Source organism: Cydia amplana, chromosome 24 (genome assembly GCF_948474715.1).
Source record: "Cydia amplana chromosome 24, ilCydAmpl1.1, whole genome shotgun sequence".
Classification (NCBI taxonomy): Eukaryota; Metazoa; Arthropoda; class Insecta; order Lepidoptera; family Tortricidae; genus Cydia; species Cydia amplana.
The window spans coordinates 3,952,823-3,970,927 of NC_086092.1; the positions used below are offsets into that span (position 1 = coordinate 3,952,823).

An 18,105-nucleotide genomic window follows, 5' to 3' on the forward strand; every position below is an offset into this window, starting at 1 on the left:
ATAGTAGATACCTACCTAGGTGGGTGCAATATAGACAGAATGAACTGATCAAAATGATATCCTCAGGGCTTGTTGTTGAATTTATTAAACAGATTTTAATATTTTAACTGGAAAAAAATAATCACACATGCCAACATCTTTGCTACAAGACAAATCCTATACAGGAGAATTAGGACTTCTAGTTTGTGATACACAAATGTTTTTCTAAATACCTACATTTAATATTGAATAAAATTAATATTTAAAACTCTTTACCCACCCAACTCTCTAGGTATGATTTGTGATCCAAAATCCAGGGTATATCTTCTCTATTACTATGGTGGCAAACAACTGTACAGTCTGCCTGGTACTAAGCGGCCTCCGAAGCCACAAGGCGCATGGGCACCACATGTGTGTTGCTAACCATTTAAGTCTTTGTTAAAAGCATAGAGAAAAAACAGTCATTCATTTACAAACAAGATATATACAGTGATATTACTAAAAGCTTCTACTAGCTTCAAGTAGCGGAAATTATCAGTTCTGCTAGTTGACAATAGATGTGGCGGCAAACTAAAACTCTTGCTCTACAATTTTCAGCTAATATCATAACCGGATGTACCAGAACCCTATTTGCAACTCCTTCCGCTTATAATATTAGTTGAAAATTGTTTTAGCAGTACATTTCTCGTCAGTACCGACATTTGCGACATCTGGTGTCAAGTAGGGGTACTGATATTTCCACTACTTGACGTTAGATGTCGACTACGAAATAACTCGCGCTTTGGTAATAAAACTGATGTATGGAGTTACTACTCTTTCTTTACTTATATTACTCTATGGTTAAAAGACACAATATACTTTTATGAGACAACTGAAGCGTTATTTACCTAGTTAATAAATGTTTTCACCCCAAAACGCCCTCAAAATACTTAATTTGATGAGCGCCATGTTTTATTTATGGCCGTTTGTAATACATTATTCTGGAATTATTCAACGTCTCTCACGTCTCAAGTGATATTTATATTGCCATACGACATGTTTGTTGAAAGGTCTTATGCGCCGTTGGTTATGTTGGTGGTTACGTTGTTTTCGAAGGGGGAGGGGAGGGCAAGATGGCGCCATGGAGATGTGATGACGTGTCCAAAAGGATGTCCATCTGTCCATTTCTAATACAGAGTCCAAGTCAGGGGAAATGTACATACATACATATAATCACGCCTATTTCCCGGAGGGGTAGGCAGAGACCACGCGGATTTCCATTTGCTACTTGCGCAGTGTATTGCGTTGCGGCCTAAGGAAACATTTCACATAATTTAAATAATAATAATAATAATTGAGAAAATTTAGAGGATTTGGTAGAATTTTTTTATTTTTTTTTAGTTTTATTTTCTCAACTTGCACACAGGTAATTACTAATTATATATAAGCTGACGTGAAAGTGTGGAACTGCCACTAAGCCATTAAAGTCTGTGCAGAGTTGGTTAAGTCCAACTCTACCTAACCCAAGTAAATAAAACCGGTCAGTTTTTATGTAATGTTCCACCAGTGACCCGTTTTTGCAGTGATAGAGCCTAGATAGCCACACCAAACCTACGGATTTATTCGAGTTAGAACGATCTAAACCTAGTTATGTGACTAAGCGACAGGCATTACCGGCAAGCCTTGACCGTTATACGGTCAGCATTAGAGATGCCCCGAATAGTGGTTTTGGCCGAATACCGAATATTCGAGCCCGTCTCTCGGCCGAATACCGAATATTCGGCATGACAAAGCGAACATTTTGAATCACAATTATTATGAAAACTGATCGCCAACAAAGCTCAACGTTAGATGACGTTAGCTAAGATATATTTTTATTGAACATAATTAATGAATAGAGTCGAACAAATCAGACTCATGATAAAAATAAAATGTTTTTTAACCAACAAATGCTCAAAAAATGGTCTTCGTATTTAACAACTTTCCAAGAACACATTCTAAATATGCCTACATAGTTTTTGGTTATTTTTATTGTGCATTTTTTTTTAAGTAGGTGCAACAGAATGTTGCCTACTATTCGGCCGAATACCGAATATTCGGCAAAGTGGCCGAATAGGCCGAATACCGAATAGTTGCCGAATATTCGTGGCTTCTCTAGTCAGCATGAAATAGATAGAGAGAATCAAAATGGCCAAGTATAGCTGAACACATCCTTCTTCCTATGGTAATAAAGATGTATTACGATATATTTGGCCACTTCGGCCGCCACTAATCTATTTACTTAAATGCTGGCCTTTACAAAATTACCACAATGAGGGCCGACCGCCACGTTTGACGTGTTGCCTCCCTGCCACACTTACGTACCAATTTACAAGTGCGACAGAGAGGCAACACGTCGAAAGTGGTTCGCGGTAGGCCCTCTGTATACATAACGGCCTAACTTGGTTCAGAAGTTGGGGCTTCTTGGCCTTTTGTGATTGTTGAGGGTTCTAGAAACTTCGAATGCCATAAGTTTGTTCAAAAGTAGCTGTATTCTATACTTTTCTTACTTGTTGCTACGTCCTACTTTGTTTTCACATATGGCTTAGTTAAAAAGTTTGCTAGTTAAGACTTCCTATTCTTCTTATTCTTCCTATTCTCTTCATAATAGTGCTTTACGGAGTTACGGGTTGCATCCTAAAGGGCCCGGGCACACTTTCGCGCGTCGGCGTCTATAGTTCGTTTTTAGGGTTCCGTACCCAAAGGGTAAAAACGGGACCCTATTACTAAGACTCCGCTGTCCGTCCGTCCGTCCGTCCGTTCGTCCGTCCGTCCGTCCGTCTGTCACCAGGCTGTATCTCACGAACCGTGAGAGCAAGACAGTTGAAATTTTCACAGATGATGTATTTCTGTTGCCGCTATAACAACAAATACTAAAAACAGAATAAAATAAAGATTTAAGTGGGGCTCCCATACAACAAACGTGATTTTTGACCGAAGTTAAGCAACGTCGGGCGGGTCAGTACAGTACTTGGATGGGTGACCGTTTTTTTGCTTGTTTTGCTCTATTTTTTGTTTGTTGATGGTGTGGAACCCTCCGTGCGCGAGTACGACTCGCACTTGGCTAGTTTTTTATAGTTATTGTTATTGAACGCGCAGAGAGACATCTACCGTAAGAACATTACGAAACCGTTGTTAAAAGCCAGTGTCGAGTTGTTTACTGTACGCTCGTAAAACGTTTTTTTAGAACTGTTTTGTTTATACTTTATATAACGGTCGGACTGCTGACCCATATACCTATCAATGGATATTGGTTTAGTTGTTCCCGCTGTTGCTCTATTGTACAGATACATACATAGGTAATCACGCCTATTTCCCGGAGGGGTAGGCAGAGACCACGGATTTCCACTTGCTACGATCCTGACATACCTCTTTCGCTTCCGTTACTTTCATAACATTCCTCATACACGCTCGCCGGTTTAGGGTGCTCTTGACCTGGCCTTTCTTCAGGATTTCCCCGATCTGATCAGAGAAAGTCCGCCGAGGTCTGCCCCTTCCGATGTACAGATGTAGTGCATAATTATTTTCCATCGTATTTTCACGGTATCGTACGAACGTGTCTTGCTATTTCAGTCGGTCTCGGTACAAAAAGTACTGAGGTTGACTGAAGTAGCATGATAAATACGAACGTTTCCGAGAAAATACGAAGGAAAACAGTACTGCACTACATCTGTAGTGCAGTATTGTATACAGTGTGTATTTTTGATGCCGCAAACTTACATTAAATCATATTAGATGTAGGTTTTAATGCTATAAAACCATTGTTTTTTTCTTGCCTTAACTACCACAGCGCAGTGCGTAACGTAATGCGTATGGACTATGGAGGTTTGCTAGGTTTTCAGGTCATATAACCACTAGTTAGTAATTATACTTGGTCAAGCAGATCTTGTCAGAAGAAAAAGGCGGCAAATTTTAAAAATGTAGGCGCGAAGGGAAAATTTCCATAGAAAATTTGAATTTCGCGCCTTTTTCTACTGAGAAGATTTGGTTGACCATCTATAAAAGTAATAAAGTAATACTTAGATACAATTAAATCGCGATTGATGAAAGGCTAAGGTTCAGTACATATCCGAGTATGGCGCCTGTCCGCGCCTTGACGTGACCAATCAATTTTCTGCAGTCCACTGCAGGTGGGCTCGCGTGCTATAGAGTCGACTTCGTTATATAGTCCGTCAACCAAATCTTGTCAGTAGCAATGTAAAGCAAACTAAAGTAGGGCAACACTCAAAGAGCAGTATTGCATTAAGAAAAGCAGCAATGTACATCGAACCAACAGATTTTTTTTTCCGCTGAGCGCGCCCTGCGTACGTCAATTCAAATTGTCACTCGCGGTTTATTGAAAAAAATTGAAACATGGACGGGCAATTTAAAAGCGATGTTAAAACAATGTTAATTAAAATGATGAACAAATTTGAAGATATCAAAAACAACTGCTTATATTCTCTTTGTTCCCTATCTATGTCTTCTAAGTTTACTAAAATAAAATCATATCAAAATGCAGATAATTAGATAGTGCATATATTTGTTTTTTACAATATAATATGCCACTTGTTAATGTAAATTAGTGTACTCTTCTGGATGAATATGACATACCTGTGTAATTTTTTTGATTGGTATATATTGTACAATAGGATTACATATTAAAAATAAAACAACTGATATTTGGGTGTTTATTTAATTTAAAGGTAAATAAGATAAGGGTCACTTTAGCTTACACTATAATTCAGGTCATTAATTGAAAAAATATAATGAAGTTACCAATGTTACCGGGTCACTTCAACCAAGCATAATACTCTGTAGTATTCTATTGCATCTTTGTAAATAGTCACAACTGATTGCTGAAAATATTAGACATGTGGGCCTATGGACGGTTTCCAGGACACAATTTATGGTCTTGTTGGATAGATTTAGGCATACGTTTTAATTTTATTTATGCCTTTTAACCCTAAAACAAAAAAACTGAAAATAATCTTAAAAGTTCGAAAGAGTTCTTCCAGGGTGTACTTGTCATAACCTCAATTTTTAGTAATGTTTACCATCAACGAGCATGATTGTACGTACATTGTAGGCCCCTTAGCTTTGCTTATTCTTATTTAATGTATTGGTATTTAATGGTGACAGCAGAAATATCTCTTGAAACAGAAACGATTCAGAATGAAAACCAAATGAAAACAAATAAGTTGACGGCTGTCGTTCACGATCTACATTCCACAGATAAAACACAGATGACACGCATTTTGGAATTATTCGAAACAGTGTTGCTAACCCGCGATTTTTCAAATTTGCCGCCTTTTACTACTGACAAGATTTGGTTGACGGACTTTATTTCATTAAACTCATTACTTCTTCTGTTACAGAGGAAAAAGATTTTAGGGAATGAGTTGTTTAGAAATGTACGTGAATTGTGTCTGACTAATCAAACACATCTCTGGAAACAATAACGGATATGGCCGCGTAGCCAACGTGCCAATCGCTAACGCTTCGTTGCGATCGAAACGCAACTGTCGGCCTAGCCAAGGTGACAATCGCTTGCGCTTCGCCATCGAATCCCTTTGTGTCTCTCTGTCACTCTTCCATATTAGAGCGACAGTGACATTTACGTTTCGTTCGCTTCGGAGCGATAGCGATTGGCATGTTGTCTGCGGGGCCAGTTGGAAACAAATTTCGACATCCGAAATGCAAAATATATCGCACAAAAGTACTCATTTGTACCAAAAACAAAGGGTAAATTTACACTTTTGACCGGTACTGTATACATTTCTAGTTAATATATGATAATTATTAATAATTATTTCAATGAAAACAAGTAAAACAAATATATTTTTTTACACTATTTGCCATTTCTATTGAACTCCACTTTAGGTGTAAGAGTAGAATTCAATTTCCAGTATGGCTACCACCAGTTTGGCACTGACATAAACGCCATCGAGGACGTAATTTACTTTCTTAGCATCTCGCTCGTACTCGCATATTAGCGCGAGCGAGATGTATAGAAAGTAAATTACCTTCTCGATCGCGTATATGTCAGTTTTGACACTGTCAGTGACTATATAGGTAGTAATTATATAGGTATCTTATCAAATATTTACAACCTTTTACAGATTCTTATATCTTGACACCGTCAAGCCACTGACCTACAACGTCAGTGATAAAAGAAAACGCAAATATTATGTTTCTTTAAATATTTATTCTGGAAATTCATGGCCGGAATGTGTTGTATGGAGTTTTTTTTTAAATATTAGGTCTCATTTCTCAAATGGGTTTGACTGCCCGATGGTGAACCAACGGTTTCAAAATCTGTGAAGGTTTTAATTTTTGACAGACAGTTCGTTTGTTTTGCAATGTAGCGTAATATCTGACAAGTGCGAGAAAACTTCACTTGCATATGAGCTTGCTCTTATATTGTAACTCATGATATGATAAGTGATAATGATAACACAATCTTGGCGCCTCAAATAAGATCATTGCAAATATTATTGAGTGCTAAGCCGTGCAAAATGTTACTGTTAGGTTCTGAAACAGTGTACACATATTAGGTATTATTAGTGTTTCGTACAAAACTTTGTTCACGGAACACTTATGGGATCACTTATTCGGTCTTGCAAATCAGTTAAATGCGTTTTTCTCAAAGACCGTTTGACATATTTTTTATTGGGTTTATCTCAAAATGCGTGTATACTTGGGCCGATTTCTATTACGTTGTCGTTTTTTTCCCGTCAGATTTCGATAACATTTAGTAAATAGATAGAGAGAGATTCCCACTTCTGTACAATATAAATTTAATTAAATTTATTTACTCAAAAAGTCAACAATGGCCCATGGTTTAGTGACATTTAAAATTTAAAACTAATAAGTTTAATTTTAGCGAATGTCCTGCAATATCTTCCTCCGAGTTACGAAAATAATTTTCGTAATTCAACGGAAAATTACATACAATTATTTTGTCTCTAATTGGGATTTCGTGTTTATTTCACCTAGAATGGGGAGCCTTGCCAAATTTTATCAAAATCGAACGAAAAATAATTGGAGAGTAAAATAAAAATCGGTCCACTTCCTAACTCCACTGGCTGAGCGACCTGAAGTGGTTCGATATGAGTTGGCGTCGAAATATGCTTACAATGTATTTGCAAATTTGTACCGGATCAAATAGTGACAGCTGAAGCGGCCAAATTTATCACATTCATCAAAAACGTCGATGCACCATAGAACGTTTATGATATGTGTGTCATCATCATCATTATAGGCGTTTGCGTCTATTGCAGACGATTTATGCATTGATGTTTAGGCAACGAGTTTGGTGACTATGGAGGCCGATGCGTGAGCGGCACGACCTCCCACATTTTTGGCAGGGAAAGCTCATGCCACCTGAGGTTCCAGTCCCGGGACAGGATATGTGTGTAAGACTATATCAGACAATATGCCTACACATCTAGAATCCTAGACTAGGTCAAAACATACCTAGTCCCTAGGAAACAGTGTAATACGAGCAATCAGACATCGTCGTCATCGCGACGCCGCCTGTTTGTTAGCTCTGGAATTATAGGGTTCTGAGGGGCTACCGCGAAAATCTTTCTCTTTTACACCAATGAAGAGGCGTAATTAGAGTGACGGAGAAAAATGCCCGCAATTTGCGAAATTCGGCTTTTGCGGTAGCCCCTCTGTTCCGGGCTGCAATTTGTAAAAATATCCCGGTTGAAACGAAGGAGATCAGTGAAAAACTGACCGTCGGTTTCGCGTATCGATTAGGGAACTTGGGATCAACTTATAATTCGTTTTTTTTTAGTATTAGCAAAAGATTACGCGATGCGACGTTGACTCAATTAAATGAAATTGAAAAACGCTTTTTAAAAATTAGTTACAATTATGAAAGCAAAATAATGTAGTCTGTGCGGAAAGAGAAGAGTCGTGGAATGTATTAGACCCCAAACATTCAGTGTAAAACTCTTTCCTCACAGACTCTAAATAATCGTATATGATTCATAATTGTTACATAGTTGCCGTGACTTATTTTTCAAATGTGTTTTTCAATAAAAAGACACGTCAAGGCTGTTTTTTGTCTAATGCTAAAAAAACGAACTATAGATGCTAAAAAGACTCATTAATATTATCAGAGACTAATACAAACTATTTCAATGTATCTTACCTATGATTTAGATAACAAAGCAAGATATAATAATCATAATCATTAAAACATTGAAATTGAAATCGACAGTTTATCTGCCGTTTCTTGATTATCGACTCAAGTTTAAACGCACATTGAACTTCAGTACAAAGTTACATACCCACGACATTCAATTCCTTTTACGACATGTGTCCAGATTTATGGCATTTTTACTACGGGGTCCTTTTATCACCAAGTTAATGCGGCATCGAGATAACATATGAATGGGAAAAGGTTGAATTGATTTTGATGAAAAAACGTCTCTAATGCTTACTCCTTTAGATTAATTTTCGTCTAAAGTGTGAAAGTCTGGAATGGAAGTGAATAAAACTTGTTTAAAAGACCGATTTTATTTAGTTAATTTCTATACTATACTAAAATCCTTGTATAAAATATGTTAAGCATGATTACCAAAAAAACTGAGACCAAACTCTATTTACGCAATATATGCCTTGGGGGCCTCGGGGCCCTACAGGGGACACTAGTCCCTGATTTTTTAATTTATCAAAATAATCTAGTTTTATAGTGACGACAACATCGAACTTTTAGATAATCAATAGAGCAATAATCTAGTTTTGAGTAAAACATAGTAGATAAAGATAAGATAGGTACGAATCAGTTGTTTTTTCTATGATAGTTCAATTGATTGACAGTAGTTCATTGAACGTTGATTTGTTCCCTTGTAAAATGGGGAAAAATGAAGATAGAAAATCTGTAGATTTAGGTGAGTACTATAAAGTGTTAAAAACTTCACTTATAATAAATTCGTTTGCTCTTTAAACGACAACTACAGGGGCCTATTGCATAATTAAATACAAGCTAATACTATTATTAGTGATTTTGTATGTAGGTAATCTATTACGCAACAGACCCCAGGTCTGTTTTATTATATTAGGCATAGTTCGACACACTTATGTGAAATAGTATTTCAGTTACAGTTGGTTGGACTCGGTAAGGCTCTGCAAGTCTGCAAGCAATGAAATTAATACAAATATCTTTCTATAATCTATAGTAACAGGCAAAGTATCATACTAAATATTTAGTAGTAAAACAGCAACATGATGTTTTAATGATTAAAAAAAGCAGTTTTAATCAAAAACTATAACATATTATGTATCTGTATGATGAAAAAATCGGAAAATCAGAAGCCTACGCCATACTAACCTCGCCAAATAGTTAACAGCGGTGCAAATCAACTGTTGGCTGTTGGTCACACTTTGGGCGCTCGTTATGCGAGGCGAACGTTTTCAATTTCAAATTAAGAATAAAGATTTAAAAACTAACTTTTTAAAAAGCGAGCGCTAGTGATGTGACTTTGCGGTGTTGTGTTATCGATTTTCTTTTCTCGGAAATCTATTTGTGTCGTGTTTTGCGGTTTTTTTTATTGAGCTGTGCTACTCGTAGTTTATTTTCTTTGAGGTTTAGTTTAATGGTTACATTATGTGTATTTTGTGGTGTTATGAGGATCGGTAGGCGTATTATTTTTTGTGTTCTTACCGACTATGAAGAGAGGGTAATGTTTTTTTACTGTATTTGTTTTTTTAAGCTCTCCTCTCCGGAATTATCATATCGTTTAGGCATAATATAAATTATGTAAATTCCCCTTTCCATTGCTTTAATGTGTAGACCTTACTTTTTGGCTTTGCCGTCGTCTAAATCCGTGAAGGACCTTTAAGACGTAACACACCTACCATAGCTAATTTGTTCATACAGTTTTGTTAGTATTGTTAAACAAATACAGATGAGCCTAATTATGAATATGTGTAGGTATTGCTTAAGTAAGTGAACATTGAAATAGTATTGTATAGCCGCCTTTGTTAAGTTTATCGACCTTGTAGTCACCATCAGAGATATCGGAGCGCCCGAGATGCCCAAAAATATCGGAACATGAACTCTAACGCCTTGACAATAGAAGTGCATGAAGATTTAGATTTTTGTAGCGCCTTTGCCGCTTCGAAATTCTTAGCTACATTCTAGTTCCGACAAAAATATAGTTTTCTCAAGTGTAATATGTATATACTTGATGTTTAAATTCATACTTTACAGTTATACTTATTAATCATTCAATTTTAAACTAGCGTATGATCCGGCTCGCCAACCAACACATAGTTCAGTTCGGCTACTATGGCGTTATTCATAAACGGCTGCTAACTGAATCAGTTGATGATCGTCGTTTGTCCCTATCTGTCGTTATGCCATAGAAAGGGACAAACGACGATCATCAGCTGATTCGAAAGTAAAAGACACGTCAAAATTGTTTACCTTTTTTCTAATGATCAAAAAACGAACAACATTACGACAATAATTATTCAATTAACATACAATACATTTCGGCCTGGCAATTCAGTTTGCATCTGACAGACTGACAGTTAGACACTTGTTACACGGGGAGTGTATTAGCTACTTTACTTTTAAAGCTGAACGTCATTCGATTTTAAACTCTATTTGTTAACCAACTGAATCGTTTTTCCCTTGCGCTGTTGATTAGATCTTAGCATATTAGGTATAATTGCACGATTAAATTGTACCGGTTAATATAATTGGGATTGCTGAGGGGCTACCGCGAAAACCGAATTTAGCAAATTGCGGGCATTTTTCTCTGTCACTCTAATTACGCCTTCATTGGAGTAAAAGAGAAAGATGCCCGCAATTTGCGAAATTAGGTTTTCGGGGTAGCCCCTCTGGCTGTTTAAGTCCAGTCTGACCGCGATCATGGTCCGTGTTTGTTGCAATTGCAACACGTTCGAAAATCGGTTCAAATCGGTAAAAGCGGTTGAAAACCATTAAACTATGAGTACTTAGGTACTCAGTAATGTTTTCCTGGTGACTACTGGGAAGTTCCGTTTCATATTTGCATATTTTAGTTATAGATTGTCAAACCAATTTGTCAGTAAATAGGAACAAAAAAAACTATACTCATCCTTTTCTTTTGGGTGCTAGTACTAGTGTAAGACAAAGATAGTATGACTCTCTCTGTCTATGTTTGAAATAAGACAGTCCTTTGACACACTATATTTGTTACACGTACACCTGTCTGTTCAATCAATACACATTTCATTCACAAAATGATTTTACAACTGACATGAAAGTTCTCAAAATTGACTTCTAAACCGTGAGCAACAATATATCGTATTTGTGAAGGAATGGTTACTTAGCGCCACTTGCATCATCCCACTAACCCGGGTTTAACCGGTTAAACCGGGAACCCAGTGTCAAATTGTACTGGTAACCATGGTAACTCCAGGTTTAACCGGTTAACCCCGGACGTCCTTCCGCGGCCTATACCACTATAAAGTTTAATTAAGTATAGTTGGTCAAACCAATTTGTCAGTCAGTAAGAACCAGGAAAACTATACTCATCCTTTTCTTTTGGGTGCTAGTACTAGTGTAAGGCAAATATAGTAAGTCTGTCAAGTTTGAAATGAGACAGTCCTTTGACAAACTATATATCGCATACAAATGGATAAATACAGAGCTAACAAGTATATCGTGGTATTGGTTACGTTTGTGCAGATGTAGGTTGACCTATAAACACGGCGGAAGGTGTTATGCAACAACGTGTATGAATTATTATTGGATTTTATTTATCAATAGCTCGCGGTCATATAGCTGGTCAACCAAATCTTGTCAGTAAAAAAAGGCGCGAAATTCGAATTTTCTATCGGACGATATCCCTTCACGCCTACATTTTTCAAATTTGCCGCCTTTTTCTACTGTCAAGATCTAGTTGACCAAGTATATATACTCACACCACAATTTTTTTTAAATTATAAATGGGCATACTCATGGCCACAGACTAGGCTGTCTAAATTTAGAGGAACACAAAAAAAAAGTTGAATTGCATCATCATCTTCCTCGCGTTATCCCGGCATATTGCCACCACTCATGGGAGCCTGGGGTCCGCTTGGCAACTAAACCTAAGAATTGACATAGGCACTGGTTTTTACGAAAGCGACTGCCATCTGACCTTCCAACCCAGAGGGGAAACTAAGCCTTATTAGGGATTAGTCCGGTTTCCTCACGATGTTTTCCTTCACCGAAAAGCGACTGGTAAATATCAAATGATATTTCGTACGTAGGTAAGTTCCGAAAAACTCATTGGTTGTACGAGCCGGGGTTTGAACCCGCGCGCCCTCCGGATTGAATGCCGCACGCTCTTTCCGCTAGGCCACCAGGCACCAGCGCTCTACATTAAATCTACGATTAAACCTTTTTTTTGCATTCCTCTAAATTTGTCCATTGTCCACGTTACGAGTGTTACGACTGTCTTCATTTCAATAGGAAACTTAAACTGAATAGTTTATATAATATTAGCCTCCTCGTCAGGGCCTTGTCAAGTGTAGTAAAAAAGTAGCTGAACTGAACCTTTTAAGGAAATGAGCAATTTCCTACTTCCTACTTCCTTTTTCCTACTTGATTGGATCTAAAGAGAAGCGCCAACGCCGACAACATCACGAGCCTTATTGAGCTCATTTTGGGGCTAGATTTATCAACCAACACAGTTAGGTAGCGTTAGCGTTGTTTTATCACAGAGTTTCTAACTTCCTTTGTCCACCTCCTGTGTCCATCATCAGATCAGCTCGATGGTACCATCATATTGCATTGTCACCTAATTTACATATGGCTTTGAAGTTTTATTGTCTGTGGGTCTTATTCAGCTTGCATGATTTGACCCGAACATACATACAAACATTGCAAGTTAAATAAAAGCTTGTAAAAGCGTTGACTTTTCAAACCACGCACATACAATCATACATACCTACACTCTACGTACGCTAGCTTTTTGAAGCTAAAGCACTTCTTTAAGCAACGAGTATTTCCAGATAACATATAGTAACTCACAGTGCCAATAGTATTTTATAGTTGCGAGCAAAACCACAAGCTTGTAGGAGTTGTAGGTATTTAGTCCGGTCGCGAATGCAGTTCGCGTTGACCTGCTAACGTGGACGGCGTTATGCAACAGCCGCATTATTTATTCTATTGATTTATTTGTCTAGAAGTAGGCAAGTTCACTTGACCGTTAGTGATAAACGATTAAGGCTGTAACCTTCTATATGTTGTCACCTTGCACGTCGTTGTACAGTCAGCATATCAATAGTAGCTTATGAAACAACTAGGGCTTCCATTCCGTAATTACGTAATTACGTAATAACGTAATTCCGGATAGCTATTGATCTTTTAATAATTACGTAACTAAAAGGAACAATTCCGTAATTACGGAACTATGAAAAATAAGATAATACACTCGGCGTCAGGGAAATCGCACACCCACAGATTTTTGTGTCAAGCGAATATAGCTCTTATCATATGTATTATAATACCCTATCAATATTAATATCATTTAAAAGCAAAATTAATAAGCTTTAAACATGAATAAAGCATTTTCGGAAAAAATAATAATAATCACGAAATTATCGCGTTCTGAAAGAACACCTAGAATACGCGCTGTATAGGGTCGCTAGTTGCGTTACCTTGGAGAGGTATAAAAGGGGGGGCAAAAGTGTGATATGGGTCATTCGGTATCCAGAGTTCACAGAGGTCATCCCGGAACAGCTGGAGAAAGAAAACACCCCAAGAAAATGGATACCACGGAAGCAGTAGCAACTCAAGTAGTAGCCCTGGTGGATTTAGGAATGACGCAGTCTGTGGTTCCTCGGCAGCTCAACATAAGCCGTTTCCGAGTTCTACGATCAGTTTATCGATTCCAGAGGACTGGAAACTTCACCAGGAAGCCTGGATCCGGAGGACAACGCTACACTTCCGAGAGATACGATCGCTTTATTGTGTCAACGTTTTTGCGGGACCGTTTCTCCAACGCTGTCCAGCTGCAGCAGGAGCTACGAGGTCCTTATCGGATAAATCGTTGAACGCGTTGTCATTTATGCGGTCATATTTTCAAAATAAAAAATACAAAAAATGATCATGGTGTGTGTCCCATTCTGTTATTCTGTTCTAATTAAAGATCCCCAATAATTGTACTGTCGTTTTATTTTAGAACACTCAATTACGGAATTACGTAATTACGTAATTATTTTTTTAAATTTCGTAACTAATTACGTAATTAACATTTCCGTAATTTTGGAAGCCCTAGAAACAACGCGCCAAAAGTATCTGCCAAAAATACAGCCAGCGTTCAAAGATACAGTTTGCGTTCAAAAATATCTATCACAGTGTTACTGTTCTACGTAATATAATAGAGAAATAGCTCGTTTTGTTAAGCTATTATAGAACAGTAGACTTTTTGACGCGCGTAGTCTGATCCGCTCTTGTCATCAGTGAAGACGTTTTCTGTGTATCTTATTATTTTTATTAGAAATAACATAAAACTTGCAAAAAAGGACACAATAAAATATGACATTAAAAAAACACATGTTTACTTTTACAGGCATAAAAATCTAACGATTGCATAATGCCATTCGCACTTTAAGCATTATCGTTTTAACGTCATACCGATTTAGTGGCAATGCCAACTGCATTGTGGCAGGTTAGTTGCAACAGGAACGCTCGCTGATTGCTCGGGATTCTGGACTAGATAAATATGTGGGCAGAATATAGAGGTATAGCCAAGAAGTTTTGTTTAAATAACACAAATAAGTACAGTCTCCATCAGATACATCGGAGCGGCCAAGGTGTTCACAATATCTGAACACGCACTCTGACGCCCTGACCATAGAGGCGTGTTCAGATATTTGTGAGCACCTTAGCCGCTCCGATATATCTGATGGCGACTGTACCAGCTACTAACTAACGCGTACAGCAGTAGAGACTGCAAACAATTCGTTTTCCAAATGTCACAGTACATTACAAAAGCATCGATAACTGACTTTATCGATATCGGAACTCCCTATCTGTCATTTAATTTTGCCCCCTGATGGCCCTGATATTCGATATCTGTTCATTATCCTCCTAAGGTCACAAATTACATTCTATTTCCGAGTGTCCTGTCCAAACTATACTGGGTCAAACAAATCTTGTCAGTAAATAGGAACAAAAAAAACTATACTCATCCTTTTCTTTTGGGTGCTAGTACTAGTGTAAGACAAAGATAGTATGATTCTCTCTGTCTATGTTTGAAACCAAACAGACCTATGACACACTATAGATGAAGTTGTGTTGATTTATTACATAAAATATATACTTTGGCGCAGCGACCTTGTCAATAGAAAAAGGCGGCATATTTAAAAAATGTAGGCGGTAAAAGTGGTAACACACTATCGCACCACACCGCGAACTTGGTGCGTCGCACCCATAAGTAAGAGCGAGAAACAGATATCTCTTTCTCGCTCTCACTTATGGGTGCGACGCTCCAAGGTCGCGGTGGGGTGCGATAGTGTGTTTGATTTCCCATAGAAAATTAGAATTTCGCGCCTTTTTCTACTGACAAGTTGGGTGTGTTGCAGTATAGTTCCACTCGTGCGCCGGCTTCCTGCTTAAGATCTAACTATTTATCTCTCGTTCTTTGCCAGTCTACCTACTCTTTGCTTAGGTTAGGTGCTAATTAGCAAAGCTTATTATTGTATCCAAGATTTTTTAAGTGAGATCTAGATGTTTAGTTTAGTCAATAGTTTAAGTTAGTCTGTTATGTTGCTATACCCTCGCAGGGTTCATGTTGTAACTGTACTTAGCCCTAAGCAGAGGATCTTAGGGCTAAGTACAGTTACACATGAAATGCAATAAAATATATATGAGTAGGTTTAGAACTTTGTAGAAAGCCGGCTCAATGCCTGAAAAGGGTATCCTCAAAGTGACGAGCATGGCCACGGTGGCCGAAGAGCCCAAGGAAGCAGTGAAGTATTCGGTGAAGAAACGGCACTCCGTTATATCTGGGAGGAGTGATGTTTGTAAGTGGACCCTTTTGGCAAAGCTTCGAAACTACTAGGTACCTTCTTCACACAATTCTAACAAACCCAACCAGTTAGGTAGCGTTAGCGTTGTTTTATCACAGAGTTCCTAACTTCCTTTGTCCACCTCCTGTGTCCGTCATCAGATCAGCTCGATGGTACCATCATATTGCATTGTCACCTAATTTACATGAAGTTTGTCAGTGGGTCTAATTTATGTTGCATGATTTGACCCGAACATACAAACATTGCAAGTTAAATAAAAGCTTGTAAAAAGCGCTGCACACTGAGAAAAAGAATCGTTTAAAACAGTCTGGGAGGAGTGATGATTGTAAGTGGACACTTTTGCTAGCCATATGAACCGCACACTGAGAAAAAGAATCGTTTAAAACAATTGATATTGCATTAACGTTTAATGCTTCAAACAGTTCCATAATTATGAGCCTATCGAACCAAGCAGTTAAGTTTACTCTTTGTACGTTGTTGATATTGTAAAAGCATTTAATCTTAATGAAATCATTTTAATGTGTGCTCGATAGTTCATATTTTTATTAGTGCATAACGTGATAGAATTGCGGAAACTTTTGTTAATCTTGAAGTTGGCTGTTAAACTTGCTCCTGCAATGACGCCGATACCTATGTCGAATATGTATTAAAAGAACAGTTCCAATCCTTCCAATATTGGCTTTAGGCTGCATAGCCGGCTGATTATAACTATCCCTCCCCCATCCCAGAGCGTGTCACTCCCCTAAAATGTCGTCCCCTGGTATGCTGGTCCGGAGCGGGCATGTCCCCGGCTGGGAATGGCGTATTCTTGTCTTCTTGTCTTGTCAGTGTTCATAAGCGACATTAGTGGAAAGCTCCAATCTTGCGTGTATAAGCATAGTAGACATAAAAGCTATAAATAAAGACTAAATGGAACTCTGTTTACGCTGCAAGAACGCTGACAAAAACCTACAAACTGAGACATATGCTGGGGACAGTTTGTCGGCCGTTTCTTACGATGAATGCCATAAATATCGTGACTACTTACGTATTTCTCGGTTATATGTTTTCCTTTTCTGTTGTAATGTGTAAACTGCAGCATATGACTACAAGTAAACCTTTGTGACCTTAAGTGACCAACCTTTGGCTTTCTGCCAGAATTTAATACGTGAGTGCGTTAAATGATCATGACCAAGTTTCCGGTTACTTAATCGTATCAGACTCATTTCTCAGGTTATCTTTGAACGTAAGTATGGTATATAACATAAGTACAAAATTGTTAAAAAACAGAAGTGAAAATTCAAAATGATATCCACTATTTTCCAAATCCATTAAACTTTGCATAAGTAGAAGTACTTAAGTAGCGCACCAGATATTGAATTTGCGGCTACTACATTTTTTTGCACTACCGTAAAACATGAAAAATTTTGCTGTCACCTTTCTCCCATTATTGACAAATGTATTTATACAGACATTGATAACAGACAGTGTTTTCAAGCCACGTAAGATTTGGCACAGTTAGCAATGTTTAGGAAATTCACGGTACTTTCCCTAAAGGTTCCGTCACACAGGCGCGATTTCAGGGCGGGGCGTGAGCGGGGCGTACATATAAAACGCTCACGCCCCGCTCACGCCCCGCCCGGAAAACGCGCCTGTGTGACGGAACTTTGAGTATTCCTTGGTCTATCTCCAGAACTAATGACTCCACTTCCGCAGGTTCATCGTCAGAGGAAGACGAAGGCATCCAACCCCATGAGAAGGCGATCGCAGCTGGCACCCCCAACCCTAACTACTGCGTGAGGAACGTGGAACAGCATGCGTTCGGACGGAGAGAGATAGAGATAGCCGAGCAGGAGATGCCTGGGATCATGGCTTTAAGGGCCAGGGCTAAGGAGGACAAACCACTTAAGGATGCTAAAGTAAGTCATCATCTCAGCCGAAAGACGTCCACTGATGGATAAAGGCCTCCCCCAAGGATCTCCACAACGAACGGTCATTCGCTGCCCTCAACCAACGATTTCCCGCGCACACGCCGCGTTAAATTAAGTACACCTAACTTAATGCGATGTATTTTATCTAAGATGCGTCCTCAATCGTCATTGATGTTACATTATCAGTTAG

At 38.3% G+C, this 18,105-nt stretch overlaps 1 protein-coding gene across 1 annotated transcript in view; it reads left to right on the forward strand.

The window, feature by feature from the left end:
• Positions 1-18,105, forward strand: part of LOC134659177 (adenosylhomocysteinase-like 1) — a 33,597-nt gene that overhangs the window by 1,783 nt on the left and 13,709 nt on the right. The window contains exon 2 of the mRNA XM_063514809.1: positions 17,701-17,903. Coding sequence (XP_063370879.1) covers positions 17,701-17,903 — 203 coding nt within the window. The remainder of the gene's footprint in view (positions 1-17,700; positions 17,904-18,105) is intronic.